Source organism: Tachysurus fulvidraco, chromosome 6 (genome assembly GCF_022655615.1).
Source record: "Tachysurus fulvidraco isolate hzauxx_2018 chromosome 6, HZAU_PFXX_2.0, whole genome shotgun sequence".
In the NCBI taxonomy this organism is placed as follows: Eukaryota; Metazoa; Chordata; class Actinopteri; order Siluriformes; family Bagridae; genus Tachysurus; species Tachysurus fulvidraco.
In genome coordinates this window covers 13,068,220-13,087,452 of record NC_062523.1, presented here as the reverse complement: position 1 = coordinate 13,087,452, position 19,233 = coordinate 13,068,220, and the positions used below count along the sequence as shown (strand labels likewise).

At 38.0% G+C, this 19,233-nt stretch overlaps 1 protein-coding gene across 3 annotated transcripts in view; it reads right to left on the bottom strand.

The window, feature by feature from the left end:
* Positions 1-2,636: 2,636 nt before the first annotated feature.
* The window catches only part of grb14 (growth factor receptor-bound protein 14), a 39,260-nt gene continuing 22,663 nt past the window's right edge, over positions 2,637-19,233 (bottom strand). The window contains exons 1-14 of one of the 3 annotated variants that reach the window (XM_047814988.1): positions 18,791-19,233; positions 18,440-18,681; positions 18,065-18,221; positions 14,079-14,200; positions 13,450-13,524; positions 12,362-12,499; positions 10,456-10,566; positions 10,000-10,095; positions 9,690-9,752; positions 6,343-6,459; positions 5,593-5,659; positions 5,427-5,514; positions 5,222-5,315; positions 2,637-4,740 (exon numbers count right to left, since the gene is read on the bottom strand). The exon at positions 18,791-19,233 is cut by the window's right edge and continues 313 nt beyond it. In XM_047814988.1, coding sequence (XP_047670944.1) covers positions 4,594-4,740; positions 5,222-5,315; positions 5,427-5,514; positions 5,593-5,659; positions 6,343-6,459; positions 9,690-9,752; positions 10,000-10,095; positions 10,456-10,566; positions 12,362-12,499; positions 13,450-13,524; positions 14,079-14,200; positions 18,065-18,221; positions 18,440-18,532 — 1,368 coding nt within the window. In that variant the 5' untranslated portion in view covers positions 18,533-18,681; positions 18,791-19,233 and the 3' untranslated portion in view covers positions 2,637-4,593. The remainder of the gene's footprint in view (positions 4,741-5,221; positions 5,316-5,426; positions 5,515-5,592; positions 5,660-6,342; positions 6,460-9,689; positions 9,753-9,999; positions 10,096-10,455; positions 10,567-12,361; positions 12,500-13,449; positions 13,525-14,078; positions 14,201-18,064; positions 18,222-18,439; positions 18,682-18,790) is intronic. The other 2 variants (XM_027164424.2, XM_047814987.1) reach the window with 2 other exon arrangements.

Sequence of the window (19,233 nt, the reverse complement as noted above, 5' to 3'; positions counted from 1 at the left end):
AGCCAGACGTCCTTTATATCACAAACGGCTGGAATCCCCCTGAGCATGAGACAGATGTGTTTGCTTCGTTTCTGAATCCCAAACTATCCCCAAGACAGTGTTTTTTTTTAGAGGGAGAAAGCACATGCTTCCTTAGGTTGAGCCTGAGGCCTAGGTACCTCATGTGGGCAAGCATGGCATCTGGATTACTGAGTACATAGGTGTCCTGGGGTGCAGTAATGCTAGAGCAGACTCTCTTTGTGAGAGTGAGTGATATGACTCAGCCAAAAGGTAAACCCTGGGACCTTTATGCTTCGCCCCCAAAAGCAAACGGGGGCAGTCGGAGCTGATCTGAGACAGTAACCATAAATATTAACATGTTTCATGGCCTCTTTCTCAGATGCAAAATAAGTTCCTTTTGGAGGAATAAAGTTTGGAAGAAGGAGGATGGGAGGCGAACTGGATTCTGTAGCCTTCCCCTACAGCATCCAGTAACCACTGCAACACATTTAGCAAAGCCTTCCATGTTGCCATGTGGTCTAAGAGAGGTGCTAGCCTTTCAGGGTTCTCACCTCATCTGGTGCCCTGAAAATGCAAGTTGGCTGTGGATAATTCAGGAGGCAGCAACACATAAGGAGCAGGAGCATGGCTGAGCATGGCTGACCCTCGAAGCACCAGAGGTAGCAGGGTAGGCAGCAGTAAGGATGGCCCTAAAAGGGACATCCCTAGAAAACCTAGACCATGGACAGGTCAGGCTGGGGACAATGGCAACCAGAAAGAGGACAAGAGGACAAGGAGAGGACAAGGGGATCACCCGTCTCCTGTTCTGCCTCCGCTAACTCGGACTGAGAGATCCATGATCTAAGTTGGCACGCTGCATCAGCAGGCGTGGGACATGAGCCACGAGGTGCAGGTTAAGGCTGGAGAAAAGAGCCAAGAGGAAGAGCCAGAGCTTGTGGAGAGGAAAATTTTTGCAGTGCATGCAGCCAGCTCCCTTGAGAGCCACACATGCACGTTCCTATAAACAAACAAAAAATGCAGAGAAAATATGAGTCATCCCCTGTAATGTAGCGGGGGCAAAGAGGTATCCACTTTCTGAACTGTTCATATATATTTCCCTCATCTAGACAGAGGGGACAAACAATAAAGAGCACTTTTATGGTCTTGCTGTCATGTCCGCATCATCACATGACCAACCTGAGCCGATAATCAGCATGATTTCACACAGAGCTTCAGACACAAGTTCTGCAAAGAAGTATTCCCATAGTGGCCGCCACGTCACAGCGTCGAGTTCCCTCAAAATGGAACTGTGTTTTGATTCATATGGTACAATTACATTGAAAGTGAGGATACAGAAAAACTGTGATGATCTACATGGTCTGCAGAATACACACATGACGAGCAAACCAGCTGGATATGTATAGAAATGACCAAAGAATGAATATATTTCTTTAACTTTGTTCATTTTGTGCCTAGCAATTCATGGATGGATATTGTATTAATTATTAAGTTCAATATAGTGATAGTATTCAATAAAAACTAGTGTTTGCTTGTTGTTAAACAAATTGCTACAGTACATTGCAACCAATGGTTAATATTTTTGTACTATACTCATTGTTAATTAATTATTCAGGACTCTATGAATATTTTAAGTCTGTTGCCCCAATAACTCTCTATTTTATTTGAGTCTCTCTGCAGGTTCCAACAAAGTGGCATCACATTGTGTGTGTGTGTGTGTGTGTGTGTGTGTGTGTGTGTGTGTGTGTGTGTGTGTGTGTGTGTGTGTGTGTGTGTGTGTGTGTGTGTGTGTGTGTGTGTGTGTGTGTGTGTGTGTATTAATGGCTCACTTAGCAAGCATGCTGTTTTTAGTGCCTTACATGAGCAATGCTTGAAACCGCACTGAAGATTCTAAAGCTTTGGCATTCTAAGTAAAAGTTGAAATAAAGTAAAAGTTGAAATAAAGAGAGAGAGTGAGAGAGTGAGAGAGAGAGAGAGAGAGAGAGAGAGAGAGAGAGAGAGAGACAGACAGAGAGACAGAGACACAGATACAGATTAAATTATCAAACATTCCAGCAACCAATTATTGACGATAAATTAAATATAGGATAAATATGACAACTTTACTGGTTTGATGCAAGATCTGACCGAACCGGGAGCAAGAACCATGTACACATTATGACAAATTATTGGCATATATCTAATAGTGGGATGCGTTAGCTCAGTGGTTAAGGCACTGAAATCTCAGGGCAACCAAGCTGCCACTCTTGGCCCCTTAACCATCAATTCCTGAGCTGTATAAATTAGATAATATGTAAGTTGCTCTGGAAAAGGACATTTAATGTAAAAATGTAATCTACTGAAACGATCTGTTAGATATTCTGTGTACTGTACATATTGCATACTGCTCAATTTCAGCTCTGTAGCTCGAGTGTCATTACTTAAAAATGTTTCATTTAGCAAACCAGACCAAAAACAAATAAAGGATAATGAATAAGCCAAAGAGAGGAGTGTGATGAGGTTATGCGAGGTCCTCATATCTATAAAAATACATCAAAAAGCAGGTATAGTACTGTAAATCGTTCCACCACTGTATTTCAGGAGTAGGAGTATGAATAGTGGATGAATTGAAGTGTCAATAATGACAGTGTAGAGGCAAGTGAACAAAGCCAGTTTTATAGGAGACATATATAAACAGTGTCAATTCACATACACTACACTGTCAGGGCCTGTATCAAAAGAGCAGAGCATTTCTCAGCAGAAGCATGGGAAGAAATCTACTCCTTACCAAAAGGATTTAAAAGTCACAGTCATCCCTCAGCATTGGAAATGAAAAGTTACCAGTGTTTCGACTACAGTGCAAATACCATAATAATTCAAGATTTTTCTAAATGCTTTTTTTTCCTTTCTTTCTTTCATCCACAGATATAAAACAAATGTTTCATTCCAGGTCGGTTCATTTTGCATACTAAATTTTAAAAAACATGACTAATACACACAGATGAAAAGTTCTTTGCTTTTCTACAAAAACAAACAAACAAACAAAAAAAAAAAACCTAAGATATAAGCATGGTTTTCATTTATAAGAAAAAAATCAAGGCCTAACAAAAACCTAACAAAGAAAGAAACATTTTTCTGGCTTTTAACGCAAATGCATTTAATTTCTTACAGTATTAAAACATTTTATCAAGTGTTCTTTATTTAGTTTTTGTCTTTTTTCTTTTTTTTACAGTACAACATGTTACTCATATGTGATTTGCAATCACTAATAGCTTTTTTTCTAAAGGGAAGGTTTGAGGGTGAAATCTCACAACCTGAAGAAACATCGCAGCACATCGCCAGACAATGATTGTAGTGGTCATCTTCAATGCTCTGTAAAAACAGAAACTTACCACTTCAGGTGTTAAACACTGTGAACCTGAATCTTAACAAGTATCCATAAAATATGCATTTTAATATAAAATTTGATTTGTTCAATTTATTAATAACAAGCAACTTTACACATTCTGTCCGGGTTTCAATGTTCAGCATATAAACCGCTCATAGTGTGACCCAGCATCACTTTAGTGTGCTGTGTGTGGATATGTTCACATGGAAATGTGTATATGGTAATTGTGTACTGTAAGGGTCTGTGTATGTTCATGATCCATGATCTGATAGAATAAAGATCAAAAGGAAGTGTGTGTCTGCTTGGAGTGTGAGAAGCAGCATCGAACAGCTGCTTTTTCATGCTAACACAACCCATTGCATTTGGACAGAATGTGGCCTACAGCATGCACAGAGCAAAGTCTCACCTCTTGAACAAACTACACATATCACATTTTTTATAAAATACCTGAATTATTTTGTCACATGAGTAAAATAAGGAGACATTTTAACATTTTACCCAAAAGCTCAAAGGAGGGTGTCCAGATCCCCCGAAGGCCCTCTTCCTGCTGGCAAAACCAACAGTTTCAGCTTAAACAAACAGCTTATTGTGCACATGTGATTATGGCTGTACCATGTCTGTCTATTCTGTTCAGATGATATGGACACACAGGTTGTCAGCACTCAGAGCAGAGCTCTGACTTAGAGTTTGCTACTTTAGCTTCTCATAACACCTCAGAATTCGAAAGCCTCAAATATAAATCATTCAAGCTGCAATGTCTATGCTTTTTTATACAGTACATTGACCAAAGCTTTCATCATAAGGAGCTATCAATCCTGCCTTATTACAGTCTCAGAGTAGATTCTCATACACTCATCAGCATTAACAAGTCCTTTCTGAGCTCCACTAAAGTCTGTTTAATCTTGCAACACCCCACAGCTTATGATCATTATTTCACATAGGAGTGAACATTAAAACTAGACAGGAAGAGTCTGTTTGAGTTTCCTGTCCAAGGCACGAGCTGCGCTGGCAATTTGTCCAGAGTCACCCTGTGAATGTGTGATGGTCATTTGATGGAGTGACAAAGGGGTTAGAGGTGAACATCAGGGCTGGTAGAAGTGCAGGGGCTGGAGTTTAAAAGTCTGGGCTTGGAGCAGGGTTGTTTTGGGTTTGGCTTAGAAGGTTTTAAAGGAATCCATAAAACAAATTGTCAGGTCAAAGGGTGCTCAGACAGGGGTTTTGGAGTGGGCTCACAGGGTGGTTCGGGCACAGTGGTGTTTGAGCTTGCAGGGCAAAACTCCACGGTTTAGCTGATAAAACTCCACCAGCTGAAGCAGATCACTGAAGCGAGTGTTTCCGTCATCCAGGCTGTAGAACAGCTCGCCATCATCCTCAACCTTACACACACAATTATAAATACACACATTTCATTGATTTGATAGTAAAAAAACAATGTCGAGTAATAAGAAAGCTGCAGTACAAATGAGATTTGTTTCTAGTGCCTACACTACAAATGACCAAATCTGATTATTCACAATGCAGCTGCAGTCATTCCTGTACTTACATTACTTGTGTGGAGTGCTAGAATTGGGTAGTTAGATTTTGCTGTGAATTATGTTTTACTCAAAGACACTGTTCAGTCATGGTTCAAATGTATTCAGAAGAGACCACAGTAATGAGGACTGAGAATGGTGCTATAGGCAATGTTACATAAGATACCGTTTATACTGTTAATCTTAGAGGAGATTCTCCCAAATGACTGCATTGTGTGTCCTGCCTTAATGGTGGACTTCTTCTCAGTTTTGCATGTTTGTTTTAAAGAAACAATATGATTTGTGCTGCTTTTCTGATCATATCCAACGTTAAAACAGAACTTACAGGGACTATCTGAAAGTGTCTGATTCTCTGTGCATGACAAAGGGACAGGACGAAGGTCTTGGGGTTGCTTTGGCTGTCCCTTAATAGGAAAACTCTGAATACAAACAAAATATGTATACAGAATATATATATATATATATATTTATATGGATACAATATAAACAAAAGATCTGTTAATGTTGTAAAATGGACATGTAATAAGTACCCATCAATGAGGCCATGCTGGGTGATGAGTTTGTGAGCCTCGTCTCGAGACAGTTTGCTGTGAAACCACGGCTGAGCCATGTGGATTGCTACAGAGCAGGAGATCATGTTCAGTTAAGACCATAAAAGGTAAAAAGATAGAAGAAGAGTGAGAATGGCAGACTGACCTATGTTGGATAAGGAGCTTTGGGAGGGAGAGCAGCTTCCATGGCTGAGACGATGGCAGCTCTTCCTCTGTAAAAGAAAGTTATTTATCATCCAAAAACAACTCCTATAACCGGCAGCTACAGTATCATTAATTTTAGTCCTTTATTTACACAGATCTAACATGAATCCCGGTGATCAAAATATATTAAATACCTTTAAGTTTCTTATTAAACCTTTGAGTCCTGTATGATAGTTGCAGACACACTATATCATCATAGTACTGTACCTGCCAGACTCAGCTAATCATATCAGTCAGCAGACACTTTAGTTCACAATGCATAACCTGATAAAATATGCCTGCATTTTCACACTTCTAAATAAAACACTTTGATTGGCACAACCTGTCTGTGCCAAAAAAAGAGACATCTTTAGGCATCTCCAGCTAAACCAGTGAACAAAAACAAATCAATATCCAAACTCAATCAGCACTATGTATCACTACAGCTTTTCACAGCAAAATCTGGACACAAAATCTCCAGTTTCACAGAAAACAAACAGCAACTCTCAGTCCAAAAACGGAAACTAAACACTGCAAAGGACGCTGGAGCTTTCTTTCTGCCAGCAGGGTGGCTGGAAAACCCATGATATTCTTGAATCAAGTTCATGAAAAAGCATGATTTTTGAGTGGAAAGGGTTCAGTTGAAACGGTTGACCAGCTGTAGATCACCTAAAGCAATGCTGCTATGTTAAGAGGCAGATCTGTGCCTCACCCTCCATGATAGACCTTCCTCCACAGCCACTGACAAAGCCTCTGATGGGTTATCAATCACACGGCTCCTCTGCCCTGAGAAATCCATGGCCACGAGAGAGTTCTCTGAAATGCTTCTCTGAAAAAAATAATAAATAAATACACAACACACACAAAGAAGTTAAGGACCCAGAATAAATATTCTTTCTGTTCATTGCATGCACACACACAAAACACACACACACACACACACACACACACACACACACACACACACACACACACACACACACACACACACACACACACACACACACACACACAAAGAACTTCAGTGTTCTTTTGTCTTTGTGGAGACATGCTGCCATCAAGTGTTCTAATGCAATTCATGTTCAAACCACCGATATTACCAGGCTTTAAGACTGGGTTATGTGTGTGGATTCGTGGGTTTATATAGACTGATGCTTGAGCACATAACTCTTAATAGTCAATTTTAAGATGTCATACTTGTTAGCTCTCAATGCCCCATAATCCCTAAGAAATGGAATATTAGACTTTTTTGTCAAGCTTGCCGAGTACGCTGTGAGAATCCACATTGAATACCAGGGTCTGGTGATGATTAACAAGCTCTTAGCACTGATATATTTTTAAGTTCACTTGCCAGGGCCATTTTATTCACAAGTAGAATTAATTAAGCTAAAAGGTGTTTAAAAAATAAATGAATAAAAAAATAATAATAAAAAAGTAATTGGTTTTGTTCATTTTATTTGAATTCTGAAAATTTGTACAACATTTAGTGTGGTACGGTGAACCCAGATTACTATCTGTGACTCCCCATATCCATGGGGTCTTCCTCCTGGTTCTCTGGTTTTCACCAAAAACAGGCATTTAGGTGGTTTGTTTACACTAATGTAGGCTGTGTCCCTTGGGTTGAATGAGGGTGTAAATGTGTTTAAATGTGTGTCCTGCAATGGAGGTGATTTCTCCTGTGTTACCAGGATTAGCTGCAGATTCCAGCATGACCCTGACCAGGATCTTTTCAGAAATAAAAAAAACTAAAGAAAACAAATATAACATAAAAACATGCCCTTAAACCCCACTGAAAGCTGTGTCCAGTTTAACCATTAACATAATTTACTGTATTGATCAAATTATATGAATTTTATCACATGCCTAATTTCTAGGAAATTCTTCCTGTGCAAAACTCTGTTGCTCAACTGGAGACAATAAAGGAAGAAGGTGTGAGACTATTTTCTGAATAGCTTGCAGAATTATAGTGTCAATCTCCAGTCAGTCCTGTCTAGAATTACTATAATCATGATGTGCCATGGGCCTCATATTTAACAGTAACATGATCCAAATGGTACAGAGAACACGTCTCTGAACAGGGGGTATTGAGAAGCATTACTGTATGACTCTCATAAGACATGCTGCACTTCACCACCACATTATATATTGATGGGTTGTTCCTCATTTATTTACAGTAGTTAGCTTCACAATAGTTGGCTACAAACTTGACTCCTAACTCAGACAGTAGACTTGTGGGGTGTGTGTGAGTGTGTGAGTGTGTGTGTAGGTTAGGACCCTCTTGCTGTGTTCCACTAACAACAAGGCAGAGGTGATGAGTTGTAAAGTCAGTGAGCAGCTGATGCCGAGATATATTTAGAGTCAGTCTGGCTCCTCAATCATGTCTAACACACTAAAAGTAGTTCAGGGAGCTTTACTCAAACACAATACACTTATTTAGAGACACCATTAGTAAATTTACAGAACAGAAAACTTTGAAATTATTAACATGGCAAAGTGCTTTTTATCTTATTAAATTAAAAAATTGTGAGAGAATTACTGTTCAAATCATCTGTAAAATTGAGAAAGGAACTTCCACAACACGATGGTCCATGACAGTAAATGTAACAATAAAGAGACAAAATATACATTTATTTAATAAATTGAGAATTATTTAACAAATAAATATGTTGGTAATTACTGTGGTATAAGAGGAATACACACATTAGAACATTCTGATAATGGAAAAGAAGTACTTCAGTGTACAATAACAAATGGCCAACTGCTTTATATATAAAGGTTTTCATTCTTACCTACATATTAGTCTAAACACCATACTTACACAAATACATACTGACACACGTATTAAAAATACACGAGTATTAATTTTAAAAATAAAATATAATTTACTGTATTTAGTGGTTGTATTGAATTTGCCTTTGTTTTCTATTATATTGCATTTTCAAATGCAGAAAACAGTTTAAAAGATGGTATTATGAATACTGACATTCATGTAGATTTTAGAGAACTCGTTAGCACCAGAACTTCTCTAAAGGTTATCATCATTCATTCTAATTTATATATTATAAAGCCTGAGGCCAAGGCATTCCATCTTGTGCCAGGCTTTAGCTTAGCGGCTATCTACACTGCCAGTTAACAAGGCGTGAAGCACCTTCTCTTTACTGCTTATTGGCTCTTTGAATAAAATGTGTTTCCTCTGGCGTGCCTTATATTAGCTGTGCTGTTTTGTCCCTTTTGGTCTCCCACTTTCATTGAATGAGTTTTGATGCCTCGTTGCCATGGCAGTTAATTATCTACACCTGTTGCTTGTTATCCTGTCTGTTTAAACTCTGTCTTTCCCTTTGTGTTGTATATGGGGTGGTGTGGGAATATTTTATTACAGCTCTAAATTGTTAATCCTAAATGTATTATTATTATTATTATTATTATTATTATTATTATTATTATTATTATTATTATTATTATTATATACTATTATTATATACTATTATTATATGTACCCAGTTAGCTACAGTTTGAGAATAGGAAGTGGAATACTAAGGTGATGACCAATGAAGTTTACTGAGACAAGAGGAAACAAAGGGGTAGATATTTTTTTGTTGTTGTTTGTTTATTTGTGTTTGTTTGTTTATTTTTACTAGCCGTTAAAAGTTCAAAGTTCTTTTATTTTATGTCTATTAACAATGTCAATATAGTAAGATTGCATGACCATAGATAATAAAGAAATGCTTATTACTATCTGATTTCTGCCCAAATCAATAAACATGCTGTGTTTATCACTTTTTGTTCAAATCATTCACCAAGTTTAGCTATTCAGGCAAAAGGGATCAGTGACCAAAGCTTTGAAACAGGTTTTGGAAAGCAATGCTGACAGTCCAAATATACATCTCTTTTTATTCCTAAAAAATTTGAGTCTGGGTTATCATGTCATTTTATGTTCAGACTGTGTTTTGTACCCCGGCTGTGGATAGTAACTCTGATTAATGGGTTTCCCCTAGTTAACATGCACTTTAACTAACAAACAGCCCATTTTTGGACATTGCTGTGGATTGCTGAACTCACCATTGGAGAACTTTTCTGCTTCTGATGAGGCTGGATGAAGTTTTGGTACAACTGCATCCCAAACTGCACACATTACAATACATAGAAACGTTTTAGTGTGATGTTCTGAACCATTGAGCAGGAAGTGACTGCAGGACGTTAGGACACGTACTACTTTGAGTAAATCTTCCTTTTAAATGGCTCAGAGTATTATTTTAGACATTCTCCATGAAGACTATGTCTGTCATTTAAACAAAAAAAAAACTTTGAGAATGAGATAGAGGGAGAGAGGAAAGAAAAAATGCCAAAGAATGATGAAGAGAGTTTTCACCTTGAAGAGGCGCATAGCTGTGATCCAGCAGGTTCTGGTCTGCTCAACATCTGCACATAGCAGTTTGAAGTCCCGAGCTGAGCTTGACTTACTCGGCTGCACACCAATTCACACGTAGACATGTTTTCTGTCACATTCTTAATCATTTTATGATATCAATCACATTTTAAAATTTCTCCATGACTAAGATCATGTCTGGCTTCTTATAACGCTAAACTGATGAATGGAGATAAGATGCCAAATACAGTGTTTGATTATGGCTTTATATAACACCCATTAAACAATGAGGCACAGACAAATGGGACACTTAATTAGGGTTATTATATCATAAAGCTAACTATGCACAGATGGTATGTGCAATATAATTCAATATCAACATTGCACAATCAAATATGTGAAACTTGAATGTCTTTGTGGATTTAACTGGGTGTGTTGTAAAGAAATGTTTGCAAATACCTTTATACAGAATCCGTAGTCTGTGGGAGCTCCGTGTGTTTTTCTGGCTGATAATAAAGTGTAGACATCACTGTCACAAAACTCTGCAACAAACTGCAGATGTCTGGGTTCCTTGCACATGATAAAGAAACACAAAGAGAGACCTCTCTCAACATATCAGTTGATTTATAAGGCAATAAAAAATGTGTGCGATGGTGATTATTTGAAGATGATGAGGAGTGGGGGTGCCCTAAATTCCTTCAGTTCCAATGCTAAGCCTGCCATAGCACAAGGATGAATGTAAACATGTAAGCTATGTCCAGCATCCAGCACATTGCCTAGCTAGTGTGTAAATTGGGGAGAGCTTAAAGGCAAAAAAAAAAAAAATGCAGCAAAGAGTGAAGCAAGAAGCTAAGTATTTACTAAAGGATCATATAAGAGGAAGCAAACAAATATCACAGCAGAAAGTAAATGTGAAAAATTGTGAAATGTGAAAAAAAGTGAAGCATAATATCAGTTTAAACAAAAACACCAACGCTGAAGTTGAGCTTTTGTAGCACAGGAAGCAGAGCCGAGGCTGTTGTGGTTTAACATTGTGATTTTAAGACATTACAGTGAAAAAGCTGAGCGAGCAGCAACAGGGTTTAATGAGTAGGAGGACATTAAGACTGTGGCTTATGCTGCAGCAGTGGGACTAAAATTACTGAACCAGTTAAAATGATGTGGATTTAGTTTGAGGGTTTATCTAAGCTCAATTGGATTAAGCATTCAGTGTTTGGAAACACTCTTAAGGACTTTGCAATGTTATGATTAAAATCAAGGGTAAAACTTGCATGATGTAAGACACTCATATGGCATTCCATTCTGTTTTAAATGGGCCTACTTTCTCAATTACAACCACCTTGTAATATGTACAAGTGAAGATAGAAGCATACATGTTGCAATGCCAGCAGCTTTATCTTAACAACAGTGAAAGGCAGCCAAGTAAAAGAGAATAAGAGAAAGAAAGAAAGAAAGAAAGAAAGAAAGAAAGAAAGACTTTCCCAAGCAAAGCAACACAAAGCAAGCCTTTGTCTTATTTTGTCTATGTGCTACTCAATTCTAATTTCCCAACAGCCAATAACAGATACAGACACACAAAAGAGAAAGAGAATGACAGACCTATGGACAGAAAAAGAGAAAAGAACACTACACAGGCAAAATAAATAAATAAATAAATAAATAAATTAAAAACAGCTTTATAATATGTGTAGCAGGTATATGTTTAAAAAAGTAATCAAATTTGAAGATGTGGAGTAGACGCAGAGCGGCTTTGTGCACCCGGGCGGTATTAGTTAGTAGAGAGCGGGCTCCTCTTACATGCCTAACAACAACTCTTTGTTGTAAAAAAGGAAAAAATGGATGGAGGGCAGGACTGGTTGGCATGGTACATAGCAGGTATAAGCTTCACCTGTGGTGAGTGGGAAGGGTTCAGACACTGGCACAGCCCCAGGATCTGCCGCACACAATCCTGCCCAACCAGTTCTGGCCAGCCGAGGGCCACAATGCCGTGCTGTTCGATCTAACCGTCACATCTAACAGCAGGACTGCAGGAGATTAGTGCTTGAATAAGGGTGCTTTGAAATGATCTGTAGCAGGCTTATCAAACCAAGCTCTGTCCATCACTTATATTTGTCTCAGACTGGATAAGCTAGGCGTGATTTGAGTAAGTAATGTAACTTGCCTCTAGAGTCTAAGCGGTAAGATCAAGTGGTGCAATGCATGATTAGAACTAAAAGCTGCAGGAATTTAAGTATATACCTTTATAGAGTGGAACATGACCTATACATAGCTATGTATGACAGGGTCATGTAAAAGAGAGAGTGATTATTGCACAACATTACAGGTCATGCAATGTATTACTTTTTGTTTTTTTTGTGTGTATTACCTTTGATGTGCCCTTATTGGAAAAATACAGCCCAGACCTTCTCAACACAAAATAGAACTTCTTCCAGGACTTCCTGCCTTGCTCTTTCGAGGAGAGAAAACCGTGGATCTCAGGACATGTGCTGGAGTTGAGAAATGTCTAAAAGCACACAGACACAAATGGCACCAGTCTGTTTCAATGGACAGTCCTTTACATAAGAGCTCTCAGAACACTTAAGTGATAAAAACACGAGAGCATAGATTTTGTCTTCAAATTTCACGTGTTAACCCATTTAACCTCTAGACTCTCAGTTTGCACTCTGCAATATAACTTTCCTTCTAGTTTCACATAGTTATTGAACAATATATTGGGGATTCCACAATTGGAGTGACAGTTATCCCTTGTTAAAAAGGAGCTAATTAAAAATAATAATTAAAAAAATGTTAAAATAATCTTAATCTAAAATAACAAGAATTTAACTATTTGGTGTTATGTCTTAACACACACACACACACACACACACACACACACACACACACACACACACACACACACACACACACACACACACACACACACATATGTATAAACTAGCATCCTTGCTTATGGCTTTATGACAAGAGGACATTATTACATTTCTAATAATTCACATAAGATATATATTTTTGAATGACTTTCAATATAAAATTTAGATAACAGTATTGTACATTAAAAGAGGCCTTATCAGCCACACAACAGAGAGATTTTACTTTTCTTCAGGAAAATCAGAAAACACAACATCCTACTGAACTGAGACATGTGAAATATTCCAAATATTTCATGTAGTGAATATATTTAGGAAACAGGCTTATGTGAATGAGGCGAAGCACTAAAATCTACAATGTTTCTTAAGCTGTAATGGATGATTTCTAATGCTATGAAAGACACTTTAGCTATGTTTACTTTATGCAGTATTATAAATGCTATGTCAGTACGGCAGAAATGATATCATTGTCATGCCTTAACAATATTACCAAATAATATGCTTTAAGATAAATATCTGAATGATATGTTATGACTTGGTGTTTAAATAGAGATTTGAGGACAATGAGACTGCTGAAAGGTGATACCTGGATAAGCTGTGAGTGGTTCATGAGGCCATTGGCTTCACTTGATATAGACACCATGCTTTCTGGAAAAAAATCCTGTTAACATGAGGAAAACATCAATCACTACTGACAAACACCAGCCATTAAGTTTACTAAAGACTGAAGTAATAACAGACTCTAAAGATATTCATGGTCTGTGCCCTAAAATTTGAGTGACCATTTGAGTCACCTCTATAACTCATCATTTCTCCAGAACCTGCTGGAAAGAAATGATCCTCCCTAACTTATCTGATCAAAGGCAGACGCAAGTCAAACAGAGCTGTAAAAAAAAACAATAAACTTTAATGAAGCCCTATAAACAGAACTCTGCTAATAAGACTGGTAATTGAGTTGATTCTCTGTTTGTCCAGAGAAGCACAGACCTCAAAGTCCTGAAGACTGGCACATCACAGCAGTGGATATAAATTGCTTATATTGCATGGATTATAAATTAATTAAATTTAAAAAAACTTGTGTTGCACTTCTGTTACTCTAGCAATGTTATACATTATCTAGGCATTACATACTGACTTTTTTCCGAAGTACACCCCACAGGTACCCAAACACACACACACACACACACATACACACACACGTGCGCACACACACACCAGAGGTTTCTTGAAGAATTCATATTTGGCATAATTCTTCCTGAAATACAGACGGCTGTCTGAGTCCATGCCCCAGTTAGACTGCACTTCCAGGACTGATTCATGGTCTTCTATGATTCTTTCTGAAAGCAATACAAGAAAAGAGAAGTCACCTTGATGATAACTGGGAAAAGATAAATACAACTATGTACCTCTGCATTCCTATCTCTACACACAAACAATTAAAATAAAAAGTAAATGATTCTTATGAGCGCACTGTATTCTAGGAGCGCCATCAGCTAATAATGAGTTTAAACAATCAATTATTAACAAAAGTTTCACTTATTATTTTTTATTTTTATTTTCTTCATCAATGAGTAATCTTTGATTATAACGATTGCGAGGTTCAGGGAGTCAGGGGAAGCCGACTGCGTCGAGTGTATTGCTTCACTTTATCATTAAACATTATTCAGTTCCTTGAAACCCAAACGAATGTTTAATGAATGAATGGAAAGTGGCTATTTAGAGCAAGCCATCTGGAAGAGTGAGAATGATGATATTCAAGACTAATTAATTCCCATAGCATAACTGCAATCAGGGCTGGCGAGCTTCATCAAGATGCACTGGCATCCTGGGTGTTTCTCTATATCTGTGATCTCCTGCTGTGATCTTTGCTGATATGTGGACAGTTAAAATCTTCTGCCAGTAGCAGACTGTGGAATCTCCAATCAGCATTTTATACATTCTGGATAAGTTGCATATATGAGTGTACTTTTAAGAGGATAAGGAATAATGTATGATGGAGTTCTTGATCTACTACTAGGGACACATAAATCCCATCCATTTTTTTCCCTGACAAATGAGACCAAATGAGTTTATGCAATCATAATATTTTTTAACCAAAATGTTTCATAGAGGAGAAAAGTACAAAACAAATACACTATGCAAGATTTAATATTTATTATTAAATATTTATTTAATATTATTAGCCCTGTAACTTTGTAACTCTGTTAAAAAAAACCTGGGCATTAAAAAGTTAAAAGATAAAATAAGAGCTATGAAATAATAAATAACAATGCAATAAATGTTATAAATAAATAAATCAATTTGGTTATGGATCATAAGTAACCCTCCATATCATTATTATGAAACTAATTTAATTTAATTGATTGATTTAAATTAACACATTTTCTATTGGAGTCTAGAGCTATTGGATTTTACACTTTAATTAAGCCTTAAATTGTTTCCAGTAAATTTCCCTATATAGCAGCACAGAGGCTAATAGCGGTCAGCATGGTTCGGTAAGCTTATTGTGTCCTTTATATCCTAAACACCTGCCACTGATGAACTTCTACTTCCACATTTAAGCATTTAAACTCATCATTATAAAGAACTTTGTATTGACTGTCCCTTCCCTCAAAGTGAAGATGTGAAGCTTACACGCAATAGAATAACAGTGGCATTGGTTTTTGTAATTCATTTGCATGGATTTATTTTGGCCATTTTTAAAAAAAATGTTGTTCTTTACATTTTCTGTTCAAAGAGCAATTGAGGAAAATATGGTCTCATTGGTTAAAATATTCCAGGCAAGCGGTATTGCTGAGGCTGACACAATAGACACACCAGGAAATGTACTCAGCAATGAATTTTTCCAAGTGTGCATCATGTAAAGGAGTCCCACTGTTTACATAAATCATTTTCCAATTATTGTCCACCACTAATAGAAATATCATACATCAGAAATTTAATAATAAATTAAACCTATCTTTAAAATCAAGCTCCTCTGAGCAAAAGCCTGTCAGCCACAACTGGGCTTATAATGGCACTAATCATACATTTATGGAACAGATTACATTTAACTGTGGCAGCAAGTCTTAGGAGTCAATGATTTAAACAGAGAGTTTGAATCAGAGCACTCAGTCAGGCATGTTTATTATATATAGATAGATATATAAAGATAGTTAAGAATCAGTGACGACTTCTATATAAATAGGCCCAGGATTGAAGAAATCTGTAATGATTATGAAGCAGCAAAACGGATACATGCATAATGGGAATGCATAAAGAAATAAATAAGACTGAATAAGAGGATGGAAGGAACAGATGGTTGAATTATGCAATGGAGTGAAGAATTGTGTTGAGGAATATTCCTGTGTGGAAGGTAGCCTACATCAGTGGTAGTCATTGCCAGTGATATTAACCACTTCCTGCCCATTGGAGCTAAACCTTACTTATGTTGAAAGGAAGATAATACTTAGAAAGAAGTCTTCATAGATTATTCCTTTATTATTCCTTCTCAAATCTGCTTATCCCACCACTCATATATTCTCATCATTTAGGTAGTTCATGGTTACTCTAGCCTGACCTTCTGATAACATCCATTTTTTAATTATTCCTAGTGTTGTGAACATGACTTTAGCTTTCCCTCAACAGGATTCACAGTAATACGCTGTCACCTCAGTATTGGCCAAATATGAACCTGAGAGCTCTGATATTCCCTTTCACTGAGTCAGACATTTCTGCTTGTAAATACTGAAGCAAGAGCACACATTTGCGCTCCCAACTCCTCTTGGCTCCACCACTCCCTCTATAATCAACCATTACTGAACTTCACTTCAGTTTGTGACCGCAAAAATGTAAACCATGTACAAATGGACAGAGCTTTTTCTTATCCATTTAACTCAAAATCCATGCTCTACGATGAACTGACATAGCAATCAGGGTGTATTCCCACCTCATGCCCAATGCAATTGGAAACCTAGGGCATCAAAGCTCTCCAGCTGTACTTAAGATTAGCTCTGAAGGTTCAACTTTAGAGGATAATGCTGTAGCTCCAGACCAAGTTCTAGGAGTCTGTTTCAACCAATATGTACTCTTAAATATCCAGTCAATTCTCGTGTCCTTAAAATTTTTTATTTTGTTTCTGATTAACATTAAAAGTGTTGAATCTTTCTTCCCCGAAGCAAATACATTCACCCCAATTTTTCCTGCAATGGGATTTTACATCCCATTACCTTCTTGTCTTATTCGTGTTCTACACGACTCCTACACTCCTTACTTACATCTTCATTAAGGAGTGATCAGCCTTCTAGCACAAAGCAAAAGCTATTCAGTACAGCAGCCAAAGTTCTTTTGCCTTTCTACATTTTGCTACTCAAACCACAATCGATTAATTGAAGCTAAGGTCTGCACTCTAAGACACTACATTAAACCTTTGGTGTCTGCTTCAGACTCAGAAAGCATTAACCCCATAAAGCCTGTTTATCCTGCTGCCTGCCACACAAAGGGGGATTTTATAGGAGGTTTTCTGCTTGGGCAAGTTTTCTCACAGATGCATCTTTAGTCTTGCAGTCTGAGAACAGTCTGAGAACGGTGCTTTCCCACTGTCTGGTAAGCAATGATTACTGTCTGAAATCTTAGAGATGATTAGCAAGGGAGCAAAAATTGCATAAAATGACCTAATTTTGTAGAATGTTTAGACAGAATCTCAAGACAGATCTCTTACTGGAATGACATCTGTAAATTAGTATGATTTGATGAACCAGTACTCACTCATGGATTAACATTTAGGTCCTGCAATGTAAGTGGCTTTCGAATAGTACTGTAGTTACCCCAAGAGATTCAAGACCTTGATATAACATATGATATAACACCGTAACTCCGATGATGCATATTTGCAAAAATAGCATGATGTAATAAACAAGGATTCAGAGCAAAATGACCACTGATAGTGTCTTGTTCAAGACTAGATAAGATCTGTGTCCTAAAGAACAGCACTTGGAATTCCCTAGCATGTGACTAAATTGCAGGATTTAGAGCTAGACCACAAAGAGGTTGTATTTCTTGTAGCAGGTTCTGTTACATTACAGCTATAGCCAAGGGGTGATGGCGCACGAAAGCTAGAATAACAAGACTCATAAAACAAAGCATGAAACAGAGATACCATTATGCTCCATTAAAGCTAAATTAGTTTCGGGCATTATGGGTACACAGATGGATGCACTTACCAATACCCAGATGAGCAAGGTGCTCAATCAACGTCCAGCTGTGGTCATCGATGCAGTGGTTCTTCAGAATGAACAGCTGGCAGATATCCCGGGCAGTGATGTCACTGGGGACCTCCACAGCTCGACTGCTGTTGTCCTCACTGTATACTTTGATCACCTTCCACACAGGAACCCATTCATTAGCCAGTGAAAAACTTTTTAGAGTCATTTTGCAGTGACTGCGAAATGAAATGAAATTTGATATTTATGACTACTGATCAAGATAAGGTGTCAAAAATGACAGAACAAACATAAACCTAATACTCAAGTATGTGCCTTTTGTGCAAGGGCAGAGAATCATGTCATTAATGGAGCTCATTTGATACCGCAAGCTACCTCACACCTCACGCCCTCCACACTCAACACTCCATTCATTTCGAATGACAGTGAAGCAGTGAGAACCAGGCCAGCAAACTGGGAGCAGATCATGAATGTTCCCTTTCACTTGCTTCACAGTTCCTAGTCTCGCACTCTCCAAAAGGAACAGCAGAACAAGCAGTGCGTATTATCGCCAAATCGGAGTCCCTTCGGGTCCAGATTAAGTTTAGAACAGCTATCAATGATAGCTCGATTTATCCCTTACAGAAAGAGAGGAGTGTTTTAGCCTCTTCTGCAAGGCATCAACCACAAACACACACATGCATGCACTAAAGCAAATCAGAAAATATGTATCTTAGCATAACTTACCCCCGTATTGGATGGCAAGCAGAGCTGTGATTTGGGGCTAGCTCTGCAGTTTAGGTAAGGCTGAGTACACAGCATTGTAGGAGCAGGATTTTAGGTGAAACATAGAAACATGCATGTATTGAGGGAGCAGCAGCTCTCTCCCTCTATTTTTTCTCTCGCTGTCTCTCTTGTTCTCCTCCTCCTCTGTCTCTTACTCTATCCTCTCTGCCTTTTTCCAGACAAGCTCCTTCCTCTCTCTGTGTCTGTCTTTCTCTGCAGCTGAACTGAAATGAGGTAATTAGGAGAACAGTCTCGGAGCTCCAGTACTTCCGGCCTCTCCTGCTGTATGTCACCCAATCTCTGCCCAATCACCTGCCATCTCTCACTAACTGCAGCCTCCACGGGTAAGCCGTGCCCACTCCATACCGGACAAGCTCCGCCCACTCCTTACCACCACCAGAGAC